The sequence below is a fragment of the Chelonoidis abingdonii genome, chromosome 13, assembly GCF_003597395.2.
Source record: "Chelonoidis abingdonii isolate Lonesome George chromosome 13, CheloAbing_2.0, whole genome shotgun sequence".
Classification (NCBI taxonomy): domain Eukaryota; kingdom Metazoa; phylum Chordata; order Testudines; family Testudinidae; genus Chelonoidis; species Chelonoidis abingdonii.
Window position 1 is genome coordinate 20856799 of NC_133781.1, and position 22006 is coordinate 20878804.

A 22006-nucleotide genomic window follows, 5' to 3' on the forward strand; every position below is an offset into this window, starting at 1 on the left:
CAGGAAGCTTCATTCTTCCATCAACCTACTTAGACAATTAACAAAAATCATTTGACATAGTATATAATATTAGACATTCATCCTGCAGGGGAGAGGATGAAGCTGTGATTCTGTTAATTTTCTGTACTGATTGAGAACATTTTAATTGGATACAATTCTCTAGCTTCCCAAAATAAATGTCTTGGCTTCACCTCAAACCTTATGTTCTATGAATGCCTTGGCTTTATCTCGTTTTATACCCAGGAGATCATTATTCAGTTACACACCACAGAATATCAATACTGTCATCTTTATTCATGCTTCAGTGGGACTATTGGTGTGGATAAGGGGTTACTGGGCCCAGTATTATTTGCTAGCTTTGTTATCTTATGGGCATACGTTAAAAATGTGAAACTATTTTCAAACAGGCAGGTCAGATAAAATATAAAATTTAATAGTTTTGGTATCTCTGGTTCATGTTAACAAGAATCAAAATGCAGCCTACATCCCAGCCTCAGTTTTGAATTTACCTGACTTTATGTATTTATTCCTCACTTCTGCCTAGGAAAATCTTGAAAATAATGTTTAACCTTCTTCCTTTGCTCTTTAAATATGTACTTATCCACAAAGTCTTACTCCATGTTTGCTTTATTCAGATCAAGTTTGTTTTACCAAAAACAGTAAATTATCTTTTTTCAAGCATCTGCAACAGAGCACATTTATCATCTGCAATATTCACAAACTATTATATGTAGTGTTTACTATATTTTTAAAGGCAGATTATCCAGTGAAAGCAAGGGAAAGCATAAGAGCTCTAATTAGAACTGGAGGAAAGCTTGAAGGCACACTATTTCTCCTACTTATGTCAACAGACTACAGGATTTGGAGAAAAACAGTAAAAAATTTTGCAAGAATAAAATTATAGTGCAGAGATGAGATGGAGCATATAATTTTCTAATATCTTCAAGAAAGAACACACACTTCTAAAGGGAGGCTTCTAAAAGTATGCATTGGATATCCTGCTATTGAGATTAGCATAGGCATCAGGTTTTTACTACTTGGGTTCCTTAATAAGGCTGCTCACTTTCTGAGTGAGTCTTTACATGCCAAGGTGGCTATCCTTTAACCTCTCTTTTCTAGCAACTGAAGAATATTTCACCTGGCATTTCTGCCTCCATTACTCTAATGAGAATAACCCACCTAAAGAAAGGCCATAGGGTCAGATGCACACTTCTGCAACTACATATGGAGGAGAGCAATGTATGTGAAGCCCACTGAAATTGGAGACTGGGCAGAAGGCTGCAAAATGGACTTTAATAGTGTGTCCCTGCACCATCCACCTCACTTAGCAGCTAAAAGACCTTTCTCTGCAGTAACATCACCTGATTTAGACTGCACCTATTATAGGGATGGGGGGAAGAAGGGGTTAAGGAGAGGTAGGGAACAGTCACTATACGATGCAAACTCCCATGCAAACTAACCGAAGTTATGTGGCAAGATGCCATGTAAGATGGTGTTCAACGCAATGCTCAATGGCTTCTCTGAGAGGTGAGGCAGTGAGGAAGCCTGTGGCAGTACATCCAACAGGAGGTTTTTGTCTGAGTAGCAAGTGACAGACTGGGGCCTTAGAACTGCTTGTATTTATAGGATGCACATGATTAGGTCCTGACCCTGCAACCTGCTTCAGGCAGGCAGTCTCCTGCACACACACAGAGCCCCATTGAAAACAGCAAGCATGGGGGAGGGGGTGTGAGTTGAAAACATAATTATGTTCAGTTGGAAGTTATCCACAATGAACAATGGTTATAAATCAGGCACTCATGCAACCAACAGATAGGGCTGGCATACAACTAATCAATATGAGGATGATACATGGTTTTCTGTCACATTATTTGAATAACAAGAACATACCCACAATAAAAAAAGCATATCTTCAGAACAGGCTAGGAATTCAACTTGTGTTCTCCTTCCAAACTCCTTGTAACTCTTACTCCTGCAGCTCACTGCAGGATACACCATCCCTTTCTCTAGGATCAGTTTGTCATCCCCAAATTATAACCATGTTCTTCCCATATTTGTTATGTGTTGAAGTTTCCTCTTCAATTCCGGAGTGACACTGAGCTCAAATACAGCATCATTTTACCACCAGGATCTCAGACTTGATGGGAAGCTGCTGATCCACAGATCTGGGATCTGTTTTTGCCTATTAGAAGCAGTACATTGACCACCTCTTCAGTTTTATCCTTAAGCTCCTTTCTAAGTCTCTAATCCCAAATACATAGTTTAATTCTGTCTATAAACATGCCCTGTCTCTCCCCCCTGAAACCTGTGATTAACAGAAGAGGGAAGAAAGGCAACAGACTTGCAGTTCTTTCTAATACCAAGATGTTATTCACAATATTGAATGGCACATTCCACTGCTACAGCAATTTGTATTCCACACTGCCAACTGTGGAATTTATCCCCAGCTAGTTCTAGCAGAACTGACACATGTTCATTATCAAGTAAAGCATTCTAGTTGCAGAACAGGCAGAAAGCCATGACAAATACAATGTGATTTCTTCTCACAAATAGAGCAAAATAGCAGTAGGAGCCCTGACTAAGAGAGCAGGAATATGTAGAGCTGGAGACCCAAAATCCACCTTGCCTCTTAGGTCCTAGTTCCACGTTTGATTTCACACACAAGTAGCTCCACTGAGGTCAATGGAACTAATCATGTGTGTAAAGATAAGCATGTGCATAACTGTTTGCACAACTGGGGCCGTAAGGCCTGATTCTCTACCACTGAAGTCAGTGGGAGTTTTATCGCCGGATCAAGTCTATATACTATTACAGGCACTATGCTACACCCTTCACCTGCTAACAAGGACACGGTGTACATCAATTCAAACAGTTGAGTTACCACAATAAATTAAGACGGTGGTGAAAAAGACACAAGTAAGAATTATTACTACTAAATGTTTGTGAAGCTGTTAAAACGTTGGCTTGTAACAACTATGGAGTCAGCTATTTTCATATTTACATTGTATCTCATTTATTGTCCCCAATGTGCCATTGCCTCAAAGGACAACTGCTTCATTCCAATCACCACAATGTCACTGATACTTGAAATTAATAGGTATATGAAATTTGCCTTCTTCAAACAAAACATTTCACCAAAATTCAGTCAATGATCATAAAAAAGTCTGTTTGAAATCTTAAATTTGCTTTTCAACTCAGCCTTTTGTCGACTGCTGCCCTGTACGAAATGACAGAATATTTTCATCTGTAATGGCAGGCATCTGTATAAAACATTTCCTCAATACTGAACCCAAGAGATCAGCATGCAAAAAAAACCATCATATTTTACTAAGCTCTACTATACTCCCATACAGCACAGTATAATTTCATCCTTTGTAATGAACGAAATATCCATCTGAAACCCATGAAGTATATTTTAATGAATGTGAAACACAAATTATAATTCTATTTGAACCATACACTGCTAGAGACCTATTCACTCTTATTGTGAGATCAGAATCTATGAGAAAAAAAATCCTCAATCTTCTCCCATCATCAGATATATTCACTCACACAGAATCAAATGAAAATAAAAACAAACAGGTTTTACATCTGTGAGTGTTAAAATAAAAATCTGGACTTGTGCAGAGATTTAAAGCAGGATGGAATAAACCCAAAAAGCATATTATCAAAATACTGTACCATGTGTGTTGCTAAACAGAGAAAGGGCATTAGAAAAAAAAATCACGCAATAGATCTTTTTTATGCCCATTTGAATATTTCAAACAATTCAGTACTCAGAAATGAGAACAGTCACCGATCTTTTTTTGATAATTTACCCAAACATGATTGCATGGAATTGCATCACAATTTTTTCTCATTGATATTAGAAGGACGGCTGGAGCAACATCTTCATCAAGTACAGCAAAACAATATCATGACAAACAGAAGAACAACCAGGGACGGGAAAAAAAGGAGTTGATCCACAGCTGATGTGAATCAGCATTGCTTCACTGAAGTCAATAGGGCTATGCTGATTTATGCCAGTTCAGGACGAGACATATTTTAAAGTTGATATGGGCTCCCTCGCCTTCCAGGGGATCCCTTGCCCAAACCACACAGTAAAATGGTCGCCCTCATTTCAAATGACCTAACAACTGACATTTTATATGCTACCTTGCACCCAACAGTCTCAAACATTCTATGAAAATTACAAACTGATTAGTACAGGTGGGCAAAACTTCTGCCCACCAGTATAAGTCACTTCAACAGAGCTACTGAGACTTTAACATTTAGTACGGATTTGGCCCTGAACTGGCGCATGCATATATATTATTAATATTTGTATTATCAGAGCACATAAAAGCCCCAGTTATGGATAGGGACCCCATTGTGTTAGGTGCTGTACATACACAGAACACAAAGACAGTCGCTGCCCCAAAGAATTTACAATCTAAGTGCAAGACAAGAGATAAACGATAGACACAGACTGACTGATAAGGAAGCATAAGGAAATAATGGGACAATATTGGTCACCATGATAGTCTCTGATCTCAATACATGAGCTGTGTAACCACTGCCAAGCTGTGTTTTTTTTTTAAGAGACCTCATGGTAGTGAAGAGTTCTGAAGGAGGATAATGAGTTAGTTTTGAGGGAGTTTATGGGGAGCGTCTCTCAAGAGCAAAGGCAGCCTGGAAGAAAGCAAGAAGGTGCTTCTTCCAAAATGTAACAAGTGGTCAGTAGAGGCCAGCAACATGGGAGCCGACTTTCTGATACTGAATGAGGGATGATAGGTAGAGCAGGGACGGGTCATGAAGGACTTTGAAAGCGTAGACAAGTAGCTTATAACTGATACAATAAAGCAGAGGGAGCCAGTGGAGAGATGCAAAGAAAGAGGTGAAATGGTCAAAGCAACAGGCTAGGAAAATGATCTTTACCGCAATATTCTGAATGGATACGAGTGGAGCAAAATTGCCTTTGTCAAGGTCAGAGAAAAGGACGTTATAATAATGAAAACGGGAGATGATGAGAGCCCGAGTGCGAGAATTTTATCTGTGTGGATGGATAGAAAAGGCAGTATTTTAGAGATGTTATGCAGAAAGAAACTGCAAGATTTAGAGATAACCTGGATGTGAGGACATGATGATAGCTTTTTTCCATCAATGAGATAACAAGTGTCAGCTGTTTAAATGCACACACATTTCAGGAAAGAATGTGGACAATATTTTATTCAACTGAAACTCTAGGGGCATATTATTCAGGTGAAATTTTAATTACTCAGTTCTGAATATTGCATCAGGATGAACATACCAACTTTTTCCAGAAAGTCCCATAGCACTTTTAATTCCTCCAATGTAGCAGCCACGACACTAGTTTCACATTTGATTTGAAGGAGATCATCACTATAAACAGACATGCGTCTGACGAAGTGGGTATTCACCCACAAAAGCTTATGCTCCAATACATGTTAGTCTTAAAGGTGCCACAGGACTCTGTTGCTTGCTTCCTTCCATAAATTCATTTATATTTAGGAGGTATAATGTATATGCCATGAGGCTGTAATTGTGGGGTAACAAGACAAGTAACTGGAGGATGTTACACACTGTAAGGTAAATATACTATGGCTATCCTTGCATTCACTTCAGAGAGAATGATGCTTATTCTTACACAGGCACTAATCCCAAGAAGATTGTGTATCTAAACAGGATATTTAGGGATGGCTCAGTGGTTTGAGCACTGGCCTGCTAAAGCTAGGGTTGTGAGTTCAATCCTTGAGGAGGACATTTAGGGATCGGGGGCAAAAATCTGTCTGGGGATTGTCCTGCTTTGAGCAGGGGGATGGACTAGATGACCTCCTGAGGTCCCTTCCGACTATGATATTCTACGATTCCAAAGATCCTGATCCGGCAAGCTCTTAGGCAGGCAAAACTCTCAGGAACAGGTTTCTTTACTTTTGAATGGGTTTCATCAGGTCTCCTTCCTTTTCTAGGTTTTACAAATCCTCCTGAAGCTGACAAATTCTCAGAGGTTCCTGGCATTTCCAGAAAAGGATTTGTGTTACTGTGTGTTTGGCAAACTTACACAAATCCTCCAACTCGCTTAAATCTCAGTTAAGGATCATTTAAGTGATAAAAAAATAGAACCCTGAGTGAATGTTCACAAATATTCCTTTAAAGTGCATTTTTCACATTTTCACATATATTTTACAAATAGCAGAATATACAAGTAGCAGTGAGTTTAAAAATATCTTACTCTCCTGTAAATGCATTTTATACTCTCTTACTAATAGAGTGCCCTAGGTGTATTAGGGAAGATACATTCTGATTTTAACTACTCATAGCATATCATTTACATTTTTTATTCATTAAACTTTCTGACAGTTGTATCAGACTTATTAACTTTCCGATCACACCATACATCAAAGCATCATATTATTAAGTCCTCTAAAATTCACACAAATCAGTTTACAGACGACATTGATGTCTTATTGCTATTCATTCCTCCTGGACCATTTCTAACAGTTCATTTTTTGTATTTCTGCAGTGCTGAAATATGGTTCACAACCGTATCTGTCCTTTTAGTAATCACCAAAGCAAAACTTGGCAGTTGCCATATATTACACACTCTTGAGAAAAATGCTAGTAATACTCAGAATTGATTGAACAGCATGGAATCAGAACCAGCTGGCAGAGAAACCGTTTCACTAATTTCGAGTCACAAATTTTCTCTCCCCCACCCTATTTTAGGTTAGAAAACTGCCAAATAATATTATTTTTTTGTAGCATGTGCCAAATGAACCAATTATTTATAAAGGCATTAATTTAAATAATATACAAATGCATTTATTAAAGTTCCGTATGAAAGGAAAGATCTAAGGCATTTTCTGATACTGAATCATTTTCATTTACACACATTGCACTATAGAGTTTATATAACAGTCCCTGGCCAGTGTACATTGATATGTTCATTCCCAATAGATCAAAATCAGGTAGAGTAGTTTTTAGTGATCATAAAAAGAAGGTAACTTACAACAGACTGCTACATGCCTTTAAAATCAAGTTAAGTCTTTAAGCATGATCTAAAATGACTAACAACATACAGCATCACCAAACTGCCAAGGTTTAATTAATTGGTCAGGATTCACGGTGTCTAAAGTATTGTAAATACTGTTACTCTATCATGTTATTACCATTACTCTAACATGTTATTAGGAAAAAAAAAAGAAGGATGGGAAATAGTAATTTCAGTACTTGGCAAAACACAATATTGATGTTCTATCTCATTATGGATATTATCCAAAATTAAAAGCACATCAGGGTAACATGGAGTTCTTGAAAATGAGCACTATTAGTACTATGAAAGACAAAATATCCACACAATTTCAAATGCCAGGAAATCAGAAACTGAAGTGGAGGAGTGAGAATGGGGACCAGAAGCAGTTTGAAGGTGTGTTTTACAATGTATGGACCACACCCCTCTAACTCAATGGTTAGGTTGCTAGTGTGACCACTGTCTGTCCCCAGTACTGTCTCACAGATACAGCCAGACCGGGATGAACAATCAGTAACCTCATTTTATAGTTAGATTGTAATCTCCTTGGGGCAGGGACTGTCTTTTCATTCTGTGCTGGTATAGCCCCTGGCACAGTGGGGTCTGGTCCATGACTTGGGCTCCTAGGTATTTTAGTAACACTCATAATAATAAATCTTAAACCCCATCACACAATGCTCATTTGCTGCTCAGCCTGGCACTGCAAAAACTAAGGGGAAAAGGTATAATTTCAAAACATGTTAATCCTAGTGGGTACGTCTGCAGTGTAAACTGGGATCTGTGGGACTGGCTTGTGGACTCAGGATATAGCTACACTGATAAAAATCCCATGGCACCGAGTCAGGGCTTGGGTCAGCTGACACGGGCTCACAGAGCTCAGGCTGGGGGGCTATAAAATAGCACTGTAGATGTTTGAATTTGCACTAGAACCAAGGCTCTGAGCCAACTCACCTAAAAGCTACGGATCAAGCTCTGTTTGTATTTCTCTTGGTACTGGGCAACCGTGCACTTGTTTCTAGTCCTGGCAAGCTGCAAGATATCATGTCTTAAAATACAGGCAACTCTGATTTAGTGAAAAGTTACCTAGATAATTGAAATTCCACTAATAGTATTTTTCTTTCACAATATTTGAAAGTAACCTCTCTCTAAAAATGGCCTAAACAAAATAGATGGTGGTGTGTTGTCATGTGAAGGTTTCAAAGGCACTTGTTTGAGATTTGACTCCCAAACTGCTGTAAGCAGCAGCAGCAGCCTTTCCTTTTGAACTCCACAATTTGCAAACTTTGGGAGGCAATGCTATGATAAACACTTTTAACAAAAGGAATACATTTTCAACTTAAACTATTTAAGAAACGAGGAAAACTACTGCTGGTAAAATTGGCCACCACTTTTTAGTTTCAGAAAGATCGAAGTTTTTGATTTAGTTGGCATGAGCAAGAACTATTTCCTCATTCCATTTCAAAAAACCTAAGGTCCTCCTGGGTCTCGTTTACCACCACAAAATATGTCCACGCACCCGAACGTCTTCTCCAGCAGGGTTCCACCGATAGCAACAGACCAAACCCTCTTACCAGAACTGAGATTCATCGATTTTTGAAGCCAGAAGGAACCATTATGATTATGTAGTCAGACCTGATGCGTAATATAGATTGGAAAATGTCACCTCTCTTACAGGCTACTCCCGCTCACTTTTAAGCCACCTCATTTCCTATTAACAGGGATGGGCGGCTCAGCCAGGCTGCCACCCTGTTACAGTGGGTCATTCTGTTTTAATGAGATTTTGTGGTTTCTTTAGAGATTGGAGTCCACAGTGCTTCTTGAATGAGTGACACCAGATTACATTAGCCTCTCAGTAAAATTATTTTGTTCTTTTGCTGATTGCTGTGGTGCTTATGTGGAGTGAACATAAAGAGAAACTACAAGTGAAATCATATTTGTTTGCAGATGAGTGGAGGAGTGCACCGTGTATTTAATAAGTGCTTGGACTGTCTATTAAAACTGATTTTTTTAAATCTCCAAAGGGCTGTGTGTTAAATTTTACTAAAATTAATAATCAAGAGAAAGCCAGGACTGTGAAAAAATTGCAGCATGTGGAGTGTTCTCAACAGCAGCATTCTTACTGGGGAATTCATCTGCACGTAAACTCATTAAGCAACTCAAGCTAAAATTCTGGATCTTGGAATCCAATTATCTGTACCAGTGATATGCAGCCTTGTGGCACTGGAGACCCACCTTGCCATGAAATGGAGTAGCAGACAGAGACAGAATAACTGCGAAGTTGGTGCTGTAGCACCACCTTGAGGTGTCCACGTCATGACGTGCATGGTCACGAAACAGTGTCCTCATGGTCTACTGCAACACTGCACTTCAATGGCAGGACACTGATGGAACTGGGCTTGTTTAGTCTGCAGAAGAGAAGAGTGAGGGGGGATTTGATAGCTGCTTTCAACTGCCTGAAGGAGGGTTCCAAAGAGGATGGAGCTAGGCTGTTCTCAGTGGTGACAGATGGCAGAACAAGGAGCAATGGTCTCATGTTGCAGTGGGGGAGGTCTAGGTTGGATATTAGGAAACACTATTTCACTAGGAGGGTGGTAAAGCACTGGAATGGGTTACCTAAGGCAGTGGTGGAATCCCCATCCTTGGAGGTTTTTACGGCCTGGCTTGAGAAAGCCCTGGCTGGGATGATTTAGTTTGGGTTGGTCCTGCTTTGAGCAGGGGGTTGGACTAGATGACCTCCTGAGATCTCTTCCAACCCTAATCTTCTACGATTCTATGACACTACATAATGGTTCTTTTGTGGCTCATGAATACCATTTGAAACAAGGGGCCAAATTCATCTCTGGAATATCTTTCCCCTCTTTGATCACCCATGACACATCCCATTGACTCCTGGCTGCTGGGAGGGAATCAATGTGAAGATGTTCCTTCTCCCACACCCTCTTTAATTTTATTTATAGACACAAGGACCATTAACGTTCTAGTATGATCTGTGTATCACAGACATCTCCCTCTTCACCCCTTGCTGAATGTTGGGGAGGACAAGAGGGATGATGTTCCTCCAGTCTCCCCTCAGGCCATTCCTTTCATTTAAGAACAGGAGAGTTATCTCGATGAGACAGACCATTACAGGATGAAAAGGAAAGTCCACGGATGCTGATTGAGTTCTCATACTCATAAGCAGATGCGTTGTATGCCCCAAAGAGGAGCTAGGATAGGACAGAAATCCTAAGTGCAGAGTGTGCCTGGGGCAGGGGGGAAATGTCTGGACGTATACAAAGCGAAGAGGGATGGAAAATGGTGAGAATTTTTTCATTAAAAAGTTTCAGAAATATTTTCACACTTTTTTTGGTTGTTAAAAATATGGAAACATTTTGACCAGCTCTAATAAAAGTCTGAGTCCACAAAGCACTGGAGGAAGGCAGAGGTCCTGGGGCGAGAAATCCTATGCTTTTTGGGTCAAAGTTCAGTTAGGGGCTATACAACTCCAACATTTTAGTCTTCTATTGATTTTTCCGGTTACAAAATCAATAGATCAGAATTATAGTTAAAAAGTGATTGTACCATACTCCAGACAAACAACGGACCAGATTTTTTCACTGACTTCTGTGGCGTTATCCCTGGGAGGAACTTAGCTCAATGTGTTTGTTCAAAAGCTCTACAAAGTTTTTAAATAAGTCTGAAACAATGTTTTCAAAGCCTAAAATTCCTTAGGTTCCTCCATTAATATTGAAAGGACAGAGACTGTTAGGAGGAGACTGGGAGTGGAATTCTTTTGTGTAAAAGTGATTTTCTTAGGTTTGTCTAGATGAAGAGCTAGTGCCTGGCAAGCTGGAGTGTAAAAGCTAAAACAGCGCACGGGCATGCCACATGCTAACTATCTGCGAGAACCATGCTACTGCACACTAAAAGTTTCCTAGTGTGCAGTAGCAGGGTCCAGCCAGACAGTTTAATGTGCAGCATACTAGTGCACTGTAGCTTTACACCTCAGCTCGCCATGCACTAACTCTTCATCTAAACAAGCCCTTAGTCCTAAAGAGAATTTAACGGTAATATTTTAGAGCCATTAAGGTTTCATGCTGCTGAATCAGAAATCACCAGGCATGTAGTTTAGATGGCTCCGTGAACAATCTGAATTTGCAACAAACAATGGAAGGCTTGAGGAAATAGTAACAGGATGGTCAAATATGTTACTGGGACTACTGCAAAAGTGGGACTTGGGTCATGTTCCCATTGAAGGCTATGGGAAATTCCCAATTGATTTCTGCGGTGTGATATCAAGCACTTGGTGTTTTAATTCAACATTCGCACTAAAAGCTCAGACCCATGAGATTCTGAATACCTTCAACTCCCACTGAATTCAGCAGAAATGGAAGTCAACTCCCAATGAAGTCAGCATGTTGCAGGATCAAGGCCCAACTGAAAAAGGGTAAAACTTATAGAATGACATGGCAGTGACATGCACCACCACGAAGCAGCCCCTTCCTGAAGGTCATCTGCTTAAACCTCCCTTGAACAGGGCTGTGTCCCTATAGACTTTTTAGGCCTAGGACAGTCGTACTGAATTTAAAAAGTCCTATTAAAAATATTACTGTTAAAATCTAAGTACAAGAAAATCAGTTCCCCCTTTACATACCTGCACAAGACCTGGGTTCAAGATTCTATGTTCCTGTTACAAGAATTGATAACTTAACATAACCTTTCCCTGCCCATCTGCACTCATGTACAGGAATCAATCAGTTTTTAAACTTGTATTTAATAAAGATTTTCATTTCAATGCACAACTAGTAGGTTTTCTGGCTCACTACTATGTATCTTCACTAGTGCTTCTTTATCTTAACTTGTGGTTGAAACTACAAGAAATCCTAGTTACAGTCTCTTGTTATTTGCACTTAATTTTCTTAGTATCAATTCCATAAAATCCCTTACTGTATAATGTGATAACCACAGTTAAGTGTTGTCAAAGCAATTCCCTGGCTGCTATATCAATTGGTTAATAGCCCTGAAAACCCAAGTGCCTCAACCCACATAAAAGCCACCTCCTTTTTCAACATGAAAAAAATATAAATATGGCTCCTGCTAAACTAAATCCTCAGTGTGAAAGGACCAACAAGGGTTAACAACAAATGGAGAATGCAAGAAAATCTGTTCAAATATATACCATGAAAGATAAAGCCACCACCACTCAGCTTAGAGTAATGACAATCAATTCAGTGAACAAAGTGGAGAGATGTTCAGGAAAATGTCTGGATTTTTTCCCCAAGCTTAATCAAAAAGGGCTATTTGTTATTCCACTTCCTCAACATTTAGATCAATCTGGGTTCCCACAAGCAACAACAATTAATGCAAAACATATCAATCATTAAGAACAGATGTCATTCCAAGCTCGAGAAACAGTAACCCAAGCCAATACACATGAAAAATGAATGCACTGAGAGTATTCCAGTTTCACATTTGGACAGCACCACATCAGAGAAGTATGTTATACATCTCTGCTATTGTACTGTAACGGAAAATGCAAACATTTCCAGCTTGAATTTTAGAAGCTTCTGGCAAGGATCACATCCCTTTGTAGAATTTCAGTAGAAGAACTCCACAACCCACCTTGATCTAACGTACTTCAAGAGAGCTGATTCTCAAATTCAAAGGTCTGACCTACTTCCCTAGATATCAACTATAGTGCTGCTAAAGTAGCAGCTACATTAAGGAAATGCTGTAATTTCCAAGGCAACTTCTTGAAAGTAATCAAGTTTCTCAAAATATGAAACTACATTGGATTGCTATACCTGGTGTCATGAAATGAAACCATGTATTCTGTGAATCACCTTTTGTACCCAAGCTGCCCTCATTGTACTTCACACGATAATGAGCTGGTCAGTGCAGAGTAAGACAAACATGGCCATTGCCACATGCCTACTCTCCCAGACATGTAGTTTTGCTCTGTTGATCAGTTCATAGGTGTGGGTCTATGGCCCCACCTCCCTCTCCTGCCCCATGTGAGAGGACTTCCATACCGTGGGACCTGACAGTCACAATCTGACCCTGAGACTGGAGTTTCTTTTCTACCTTTATCATTTGACCCTTATTGATCAGTTTTAGAAATCTTTTGTATAGGGGGTTAACTCACACATATAGGCCTAAGGCTGATCATCTCATCCAAGGGAGGAGCACATGTTCTCATGTGCATGAGGTAAGCAGGATTTGGCCCACTGATATAACATCTCCATGGCACTCCTTCCCTGCCAGTGTTTTATTAGTAGCAGAGTTGTCAAAAGATGGAATTCCCATCCTGTGGGAACCGCTGAGATTTCCAAATTTTGTGTTGTCGTGAATCAGGATGAAAAGTAGAAATCTTGGAGTTTTTCGTTAAATGAAATATTTTGTTTCAGCATTATCAAAACATTTAATTTAGACTTAATTTTTTGACTACTATGTTACAAAATATAACAAAATATAGAAGTCAGAACAATAAAGTAAACCTGAAATGTTTTGACCTAACAAATGAAATTTTTTCATAATTTACCATAGAAAATGTTGATGAAATCAATACATTCTGTGAAACGCTCACTTTTGTCAAATCAGCATTTTTCAATGGAAAAGTATTCCAATGGAGAATTTCTGACCAGCTCTAATTAATAGAATTAACATAACTGAGTAATGCATTTTCTCAAATTCTGTGCCACAGATGAAACATTCTCAGTTCTGTCTACATAAAAATTCAAAGTCTCTATGGAAATATATTAGGACAAATCTCACGTCTCATATCGTTTCCAACAGCAATGCACAAAAGAAAGCTCATTGCTCAGGACAACAGGTGAAGATAAATCACTTTGGAATATCTACACCTTTTGTTAAAAGAGTCCCTGTCCTCTATGTTCTTGGTTATCCTGTTACCTCACATTATCTATTCATCCATATTATTCCATGTCACTAAAGGACTGAATAAAACAAGAGAACTGCTATATAGATGTAAGTTATAAAACATTAAAATATCATTTTAAGCACTTTCCTGTTAAGAGATAAAATGTTATGAAAGAATACATTATTTCTGTGATTGGTAACAGGTTTCACCAGATCAGTATATTTTATTTTAAAATTAATATTAGAGTTGAAAAATACCATGCCTGCATTTGAATAAATACAGTTGAGACCTCTGGTTATTTCCTGTGTTTTTCTTAAACTTTTATGCCAAATACATCTTTGTTAGCAATAATTCATTCAAAGCAATCATTAGGATCAATTCCTCCTTGAAATAAGTTTTCAAATAACTAGTTCCATTTGAACGGCAATTTTCATAAAATGACATTTTTAGAAATGAGTTGAATATAAGTCAGACATCATTATTCATTTTTAAATGCGTCTGTTCCCATTTGCAGCTTTTTTTTTTGTAAATCGATGTATATTTGTTATTATTCTTTTAAAAATATAAATAGAAAGGTGAGAATGCCTGAGCTCTGCCTAGAACTGAAGGAACACTATTACTTTAAAAATCATGTAATTAAGAAGTCCTTAGAAATTATGCTTTAAGTCTAATTTTCTTTTCATCTTCTGCATTTCTCATTTTGTACATTGCACATAAAATTATTTAATTTCTTCTTAAAGGATTGGGTTCAGCAAGCACTTGTGCACATGCTTAAGTATTTTACTTAACTAAAACCATGAATAATTTTGGGACAATTTTACTTCTAAGTTTTAAAACATTAGTATAATGCTATCAATTTTGTGTTGCAAACATCACAGAGAAACATTTGTTAACATGAAACTTTCCAGTGCAATTTTTAATTAAAGAATTGGAAACATATCTATTGGTCCTTGGTTCAGTAAAAACAAATTTTGGGCCATATATGACCTAAGGATATGTATTTATAAGATCTTTTGTTTGCTAAACACAAATATTTATATACTATACATATTTTCCTAACATCCTGCACAATCAAATAATTTCAGGTGTATTTTGTGTATGAAGAGATGGGTCTCAATACCACAAGGCCCTTAAGCATGTGCTTAAAGTTAATTTATGTACTTATGTTAGGAACTTCAATGGGATGACTCTCAAACTTCAAGCTTATATACAGTCCAAGGCCAGAAAGACTTTTTGTGAGGAAAACTAGGACACCTCTTCTTGGAGACTGAGTACTTTCCAACTTTTCCCTCACAAGGTGTGGGTGAACGCAGTGCCGAGGTAGACAGTGCACTATGTTTAGTCAGAGACTGATGCATAAGGGAAGTCCTCCTGACCTGGGTCTGAGGCCTGGGAAAGAGATCTCTCCATCATAAGGCGTTTGAGCCTAATCTCCTGGTTCTTTCTGGCCCTGCTCTTAAGGGTTGAATGAAAATTGAACTTCTGAGAGATGTGCGCACACCCCAGGCAACGAATGCATCAGGAATGACTGTTGCTGATTGGAATAGCCTTTTGGCAAGAGAGACAACTTTGAATCCCAGTGACCCTGGCATACCTCCTCAACAGAGGAAGAACACTCCTCAAATGTGAGGGGAGGGGGATTAAAGAGGACAAGGAATAACGATCCTCTTTAGGAAAAACAAACTGGCTTATATAAACAATTAACAGGTAAAAAAGACAAACCAACCTGATAATTATAAACAAAACTAATTATAATAAAATAAAATTCAACAATCCCTCAATTAAGCACATAAGGTTTCAATGGAGAATCAGGTCTATAGTTTCTAAAATGTGTGCAGCGTAAAAGCTGCAGTTTATTAATAATAGATTGTGTAACTACCCTTCACAGACAATAGCAAACACAATGAAATACCCTGATATTGTTATTTATCAACTGCCTCTGACAAAACATATTTCCCTTAACTTTTTAATATTTAAATTGAGAGGAAAGTAATTTTAACAATATATTCTTGTGAGTATGGTAAATCCTTTAAAATCCTCTTAAATTCACAGTATTTAAATAATTTGTAAATAGTTTTCTCATGGCTCTGCCCTTTCCATAATATCTAATCATACAAAAGAAATCAAAAGGTAATAATACAGAAGGCAACAATTAAAAAGGTCAGAAGGTGACCCACATTACTAGAACATACAACTCTCTTTACGGAATTTTCGGTAGTAACTCTGTAGTTAAGGTTACATTAAAATATGCACTGAAAACAGGACTAAAATCCCTCCTGTTTCATACTTCAGTAAAATAGGATGTAGCCTCTAAATTGGCACAATAAATATTTCAGAAGGCACCTGAATTTTCCATGTAATTGTCTGGGTGTGTGTGTGGGGAGGAGGGGCGCGCGGGGGTTGGCATTGTTTTTGGAAAAAATATTATAAATTAATAGAGATTTGCAGATTTAGGTTAAAAAACCAAGCAGTTCTAATAATTACACTGCAAATATGCCAAAGGGCCAAATCGTGCTCACCTTAATCATCGTGTAGTCTTCTTGAGCTCAAGTAAGATAAATAGTCTTTGACCCATCCTTTCCATCTGATCTAATGTGTCCAAAGACTTATTGATTATAAATATTTTTGTACGCTTTCTAATTAATGCATGGCAGAGGCACTTTGCTTCAGTGTAACTTGGTTTTAGGAGCACAAGTACTGATAATCTCTAGAGTAATTAGGAGACTAGATAGCTTTCTGAACAGATTTTTATGAGCCTGTCTCTCTCTCCCCAGCTTCCAGAGTGAGCCAATTAAATCCTCCATTTCATAACATTCTGGACCTGAATCTTCTTTACTCTCTATTTACAGCAAATGTTACTGCACTGATTTCAGAGAGGTTATTCCTGATTTAAACCAGCGAAAGAGGAGAATCAAGCCTTCTGAGACAAAATTTGCATTCCTGAGGCTTTAAAATCCTACCTGTCTTGCAGGACAAATACCACTGATTAGCCATGAGTTTTTGTAAATAACACTTATTCTACTCACAGGTGAGTTTAAAGGAACCAGTACTGTATGGCAGTTAAGAAGTGCTTCAGGATACATAGAAGTGTACGGTTTTGATCACTGCAGGGGAGGTAACAATGTGCAATTTGCACAGCATTACATTTGTTATTATTCTGCCTAAGAGCTTATTGGCATTACAAGGTGAAAATATTTCAAAAATACAGAAAGTGGCACATATTTCTCATCTATTAACTCTTGGTTTTTATACCAAGACATGTCAGAAAACCTACCTTTCTGCCTCCTGTATTTATGCGAAGTGGAGTTAGGAAAGGGTCGAAGATCATATGGCTGGTTTCTATATTGACAGGTGATTGCCTTTTTCCAACAGCGCAAAGATTCCAGGCTGAGTTCACCAATCCCCAAAAGGAAGGAACTATAAGGGGGGAAAAAGATACACATTTAAGAAAGAATCTGGAGGGAGGAAGAAAAATCCACACAAAACAGATGCGGAAACAATTAAACTGCTTCTTGTAGTGTCTGTGCTCACAATATAACCAACAACTCAAGAAAATTAATCAAGTAACTGAATTTTAATGCAGGATACACAGACACCCAAATCTGAGATAATGAGACGTTTTAATAACAAAGGAGATTTTTTTTTGGCCCCTCATAAGCTATCTGGATTTAATCATTCCCGATTTAGCTGTTACTAGCTCATCCACTATTACGGGTATAGAATGTTTGCTTTTTCTCAACAGGTACTTGAATATCTCATGTTTTTAAGCTCATTTTACATGCATACACTGCACTTATTCCTTGGACTGAGGCCAACACAGCCACTCAAAGAAAATTAAAACAAGTTTCAATATTTCCTACACTTTGACAATAAGGATAATGTATTATTAGAAAAGACATGGACATATCACTATTCCATAGAATATTAATATTCCATAGACAAGCTCTATTTGTCTCTTTTTGATTCACACAATTCACACACACACCCTTGATAAAAATGTTGAATAGTGCAAGGGCCAAGAACCAATCCCTGCAGGATTCCATTGGAAACACACACACACACACTCAATGAGAATTCCCTGCTTACAATTACATTTTGAGACTTATCAGAGAGAGAGTTTTTATTCCATTCAGTGGATTAACAGAAATCAGTGATTTGTAACTAGTACTCAGACTGATGTTGAGTTACTCTGGAGGGTGGTATGGCCTCATAAGGAGGTGGAAGAAAAAGGTGTCGGATGGGAAGGAATATACAATACGCCTCATGTAACACATGAATCACACTGCATAGCTAACTTGGATTGGAAGGAAGTTGGGAGATGATGCTCAACCTTAACTCTGCCCTTGTACTGTTTCTGAAAGAAAATGTGCATGATATTGTATTTTATTTGACAAATAGTATGTGCTCCTGTGATTAAAGGATGTATCATAATGGATAGAAAGGGACAGAGTTAAGTTTGTGTTTCCAGTCTCTGGTACTCCATTTCCAGAGCATTTTCCATGCAACTGTAACATTTGTATGACTTTTTTTTCTGTATCGATAACATACTATGTTGAATTTTCGTAGATGCCAATAATATATTGCTACTCTGTTCACTGTTACTCTAGACTGTGCTTATCATTATACCAGCCACAAACCCTACACAGCTATTTCACAGCTACAAACTACCCCAAAGTTTAGGGTTGTTTAGATGCGGGATTTTGGTTTGGGCCCCAGTATTTGATTTCACCTAGGAAACTTTATACAAAACTAGAACGACTTTTTTTTTTTTGGTGCAGCACAAAGTAAACACAAATATACACAGAACTTGAGGGGAAAATGTTTTGCAGCTGTTGAGTATTTTCCCATTTCTGCAGTGTTATGAAATATATCAGCCACAGATACAGAAAACCAGTGGAGCTGAGAGTAATAACAGAAATTCAATTTCCAGGTCTCTCTTTTTCCTCCTCCTGTTAACTCTTTGATGTCGTGCTGATATACGAGGTGGTTGAGCTCAGAAATTATGAAGAGATTGAAGCAGCAGAACAGCTGTAACAAACACGCATCTCCTCCTAGTACACTGATTTCCAGTTTCATAGATACCCATCAGAAGTCATGCTAAAGGTCAGAGTCAGGGTCCAAAGCCATGCAAAGGATCAATCCAGAGTTAGAGTCAGAAGCCACACCAAGGGTCAGGGTTAGGGTTGCCAACTGTCTACTCACACAAACCCAAACACCCTTGCCCTGTCCTAAGGCCACAGCCCTGCCCCTTTTCTAAGGCCCCGCCCCTGCTCACTCCAGCCCGCCTCACTCCATTGCTCACTCTCCCCCATCCTCACTCACTTTCACAGGGCTGGGGCAGAGGGTTGGGATGCGGGCTATGGGCTGGAGGATGGGGCAGCGGGGTTCGGAGTGTGGGAGGGGACTCTGGGCTGAGCCTGGGGGAAGGGGTTGGGGTGCAGACTCTGGGCGAGAGTTTGGGTGTAGGAGGGGGATCAGGGCTGGGGCAGGGGGTTGGGATGTGGGAGAGGGTGTGGATGTTCTGGGAGGGAGTTTGGGTGCAGCAGGGGATCTGGAGTGCAGGCTCCAGCCGGGAGACGCATACCTTGGGTGGCTCCCGGAAGCAGCAGCACGTCTGGCAGCGGCTCTTAGGCTCACAGATGGCTCTGCACACTGCCCCTGCCTGCAAGCACTGCCGCTCACAGCTCCTATTGGCCATGGTTCCCCGTTCCCAGCCAATGGGAGCTGCAAAGCTGGCGCTCAGAGTGGGGGCAGCATGCAAAGACTCCCTGGCCTCGCCTCCTAGGAGCCACTGCTGGACATGTCACCACTTCCGGGAGTGGCGCGGAGCCAGGGCAGGTAGGTAGCCTGCCTTAACCCTGCTGTGCCGCCGGACTTTCAGCTGCCTAAAATCTCCTGGATTGGCTTCAGTGACGGGAGATCAAGCCCGATTCCGGAAGACTCCCAGCCAAACCAGGACGATTGGAGTCAGTAGCCATGCCAACGATTAAGCTGGAATCAGAATCAGAAGCCATGCCAAGGGTCAAGCCTGAGTCAATCACTGGAATTTGAGTGAGGAAGCAGGAACAAGGAGCTGAAATCAGGAGAAAAGGCAGGAAATGGGAACAAGGATTAAGGTGGGGTAACAGGAGCAAGGAGCAGGAGCCAACCAAGGAGACTGAAAACTTGGTCTCAGGGTCTGGAAAGGCGCAGATCTAATGACTCATTGCTCTGACAAAGGATGGGATAGGAACAGGAAGATTTATGTCTGGTGGAGTCTAAGCAGTAGGCTGATGCCAGTCACCTGACCTGACACAGCTGTATCAGTGGATGTAGCCTCTGGCATTGGGCTGTTGGCTGCAGTTCCCTCATCTGGCCTTGTGGTGCAGTGGTGCAGAGGGTAAGGCTCTCGGCTGGCAACTCCATAAGCCTGGGCTTGAGACCTGTGGCATCTGACACCATCAAACTGTATGATCTGAGAAGGTTTTATGGCAGGATGCTGTTAAAAGCAGAGCTCCTGTTCCTCCTTCTGACACACAACACCTATTAACCCATGCGAACAAGTACGCCAGGATAAACCTCATGCTTCACTACATCCACAACAAAATGACTGAATGCAGTCCCTGTAACATGTATATCCCACTTGACATGTTATTTCCATCATGCTTGAAAAGCTTTTGTTAATGACATGATACTGACAGTCAAATCAGTTCAACAAGTCCAGACTACCAACTGCTACTGGGGCCACAGCGACCGCACTCCCATGAACATAAGACACTGCATTAAGTCTGAGAGGGTGAAGGAGAGCACTCTCATTCCCCAGGACCTGAGGCTATGATACAGTGAAAAGAAGGGCAGAGTGGATGAGGAAGTGGGGAACAGCACCAGAGGGTATTCTGCTCTCCAATGGACATGGGCAGAAATCTACACCAAAATTACTGTTGGTCAAACCAGCAACCTCATCCCCTTTTGTGGCTACAAGCTATCCACTATCACCTGGTTGGAACAGTGTCTGGTACAATGGCTGACAGAAGGTCACAACACAGAATGGGTACTATGGAAGCTTTGCTGCCATGATTGAGAGAGGAGCTAAGGAAGCCACACTGAGGCCTTAGGCTAGCTCATAGATGTTCTGCCTTCAGTCAGTGTTGGGACATTTGGTTTAGAGAGAGTTGACCCTCTTGCCATTTCTGTGAAGAGGACAACTCTGCTCCCCATCACGCTTGACGTGGGAATCAGGAGAAGACTGTGAACAAACACTAAATGAGTTTCCAATTCCATGAGACCCATTCAAGGAAATAAGGCAGCCTATTTGTAATTTTCTTCCTCAGAGAAGCTCAGCCCAGAGGGAGGGAGGTGCTGTTTCTAACTGGGTTGAAAAATCTCCCCAAATAAGTTTATAAACATGCTTGGGCTAGGGCTGGGTCCACCACTGCTCCCTGACAATGAGAAGAAAAAGTGCATCATCCCCCCCTTGGAAGCACAATATCTCTCTGCCCTTTCTGTGTCTGCCCATCTATCTGAGCTTTATATGCCACAGAAGAACTTCTCCAAATTACACTAATGACTGAGAGGGCTGCTGCAAAAGAGTGCATTTTACAAAATAGCAAAGCAGGAACAAAATGTACTTTTGCATACATATTCTGTCAATTGTAGCTTAGTTTTAAATTAGATGATGTACTTCCTGATTTCCTACTAAATGCATTGTAGCATATTTTCTAAAAAGTGATGTTTTAGTACCACAAGACCTCACTATTCTATTTAATGTTGTCTGGGAGCAAACTGGTTTTTTTTCATGTGGGTTATAGGTGTTCAAGTTTAGCCAAATTCTCCTTGATATATTCTAAAACTACGGCAACTAAAAAAAGACTTTTTGCATTACCAAGTGCTAATGCAAAATGCATAGTACTAATGGTGGGACTTTGGACCTATAACTTCAAAGAGGTGGAATATTCATTAGGAGGTTGTAGCTATTTGAATGGCTTCCCAGAGTTACTGAGATTTCTGATGGGAGAAATGCATTTGCTAAAGGGATTAAAGAATACACAGTGAATACTGTACAATTTTTTGCATGCTTATAAAAAAAGACATTTTACAGATGATGATGGATAATGCAGTAAAGAATACCGAGCAAAGTA

At 39.7% G+C, this 22006-nt stretch overlaps 1 protein-coding gene across 4 annotated transcripts in view; it reads right to left on the bottom strand.

Moving 5' to 3' along the window:
- Positions 1–22006, bottom strand: part of CA10 (carbonic anhydrase 10) — a 326283-nt gene that overhangs the window by 176230 nt on the left and 128047 nt on the right. For all 4 annotated transcript variants that reach the window (XM_032774517.2, XM_032774516.2, XM_075071834.1 and 1 more), the window contains one exon: positions 17164–17306. In XM_032774517.2, the coding sequence (XP_032630408.1) occupies positions 17164–17306 (143 nt within the window). The remainder of the gene's footprint in view (positions 1–17163; positions 17307–22006) is intronic.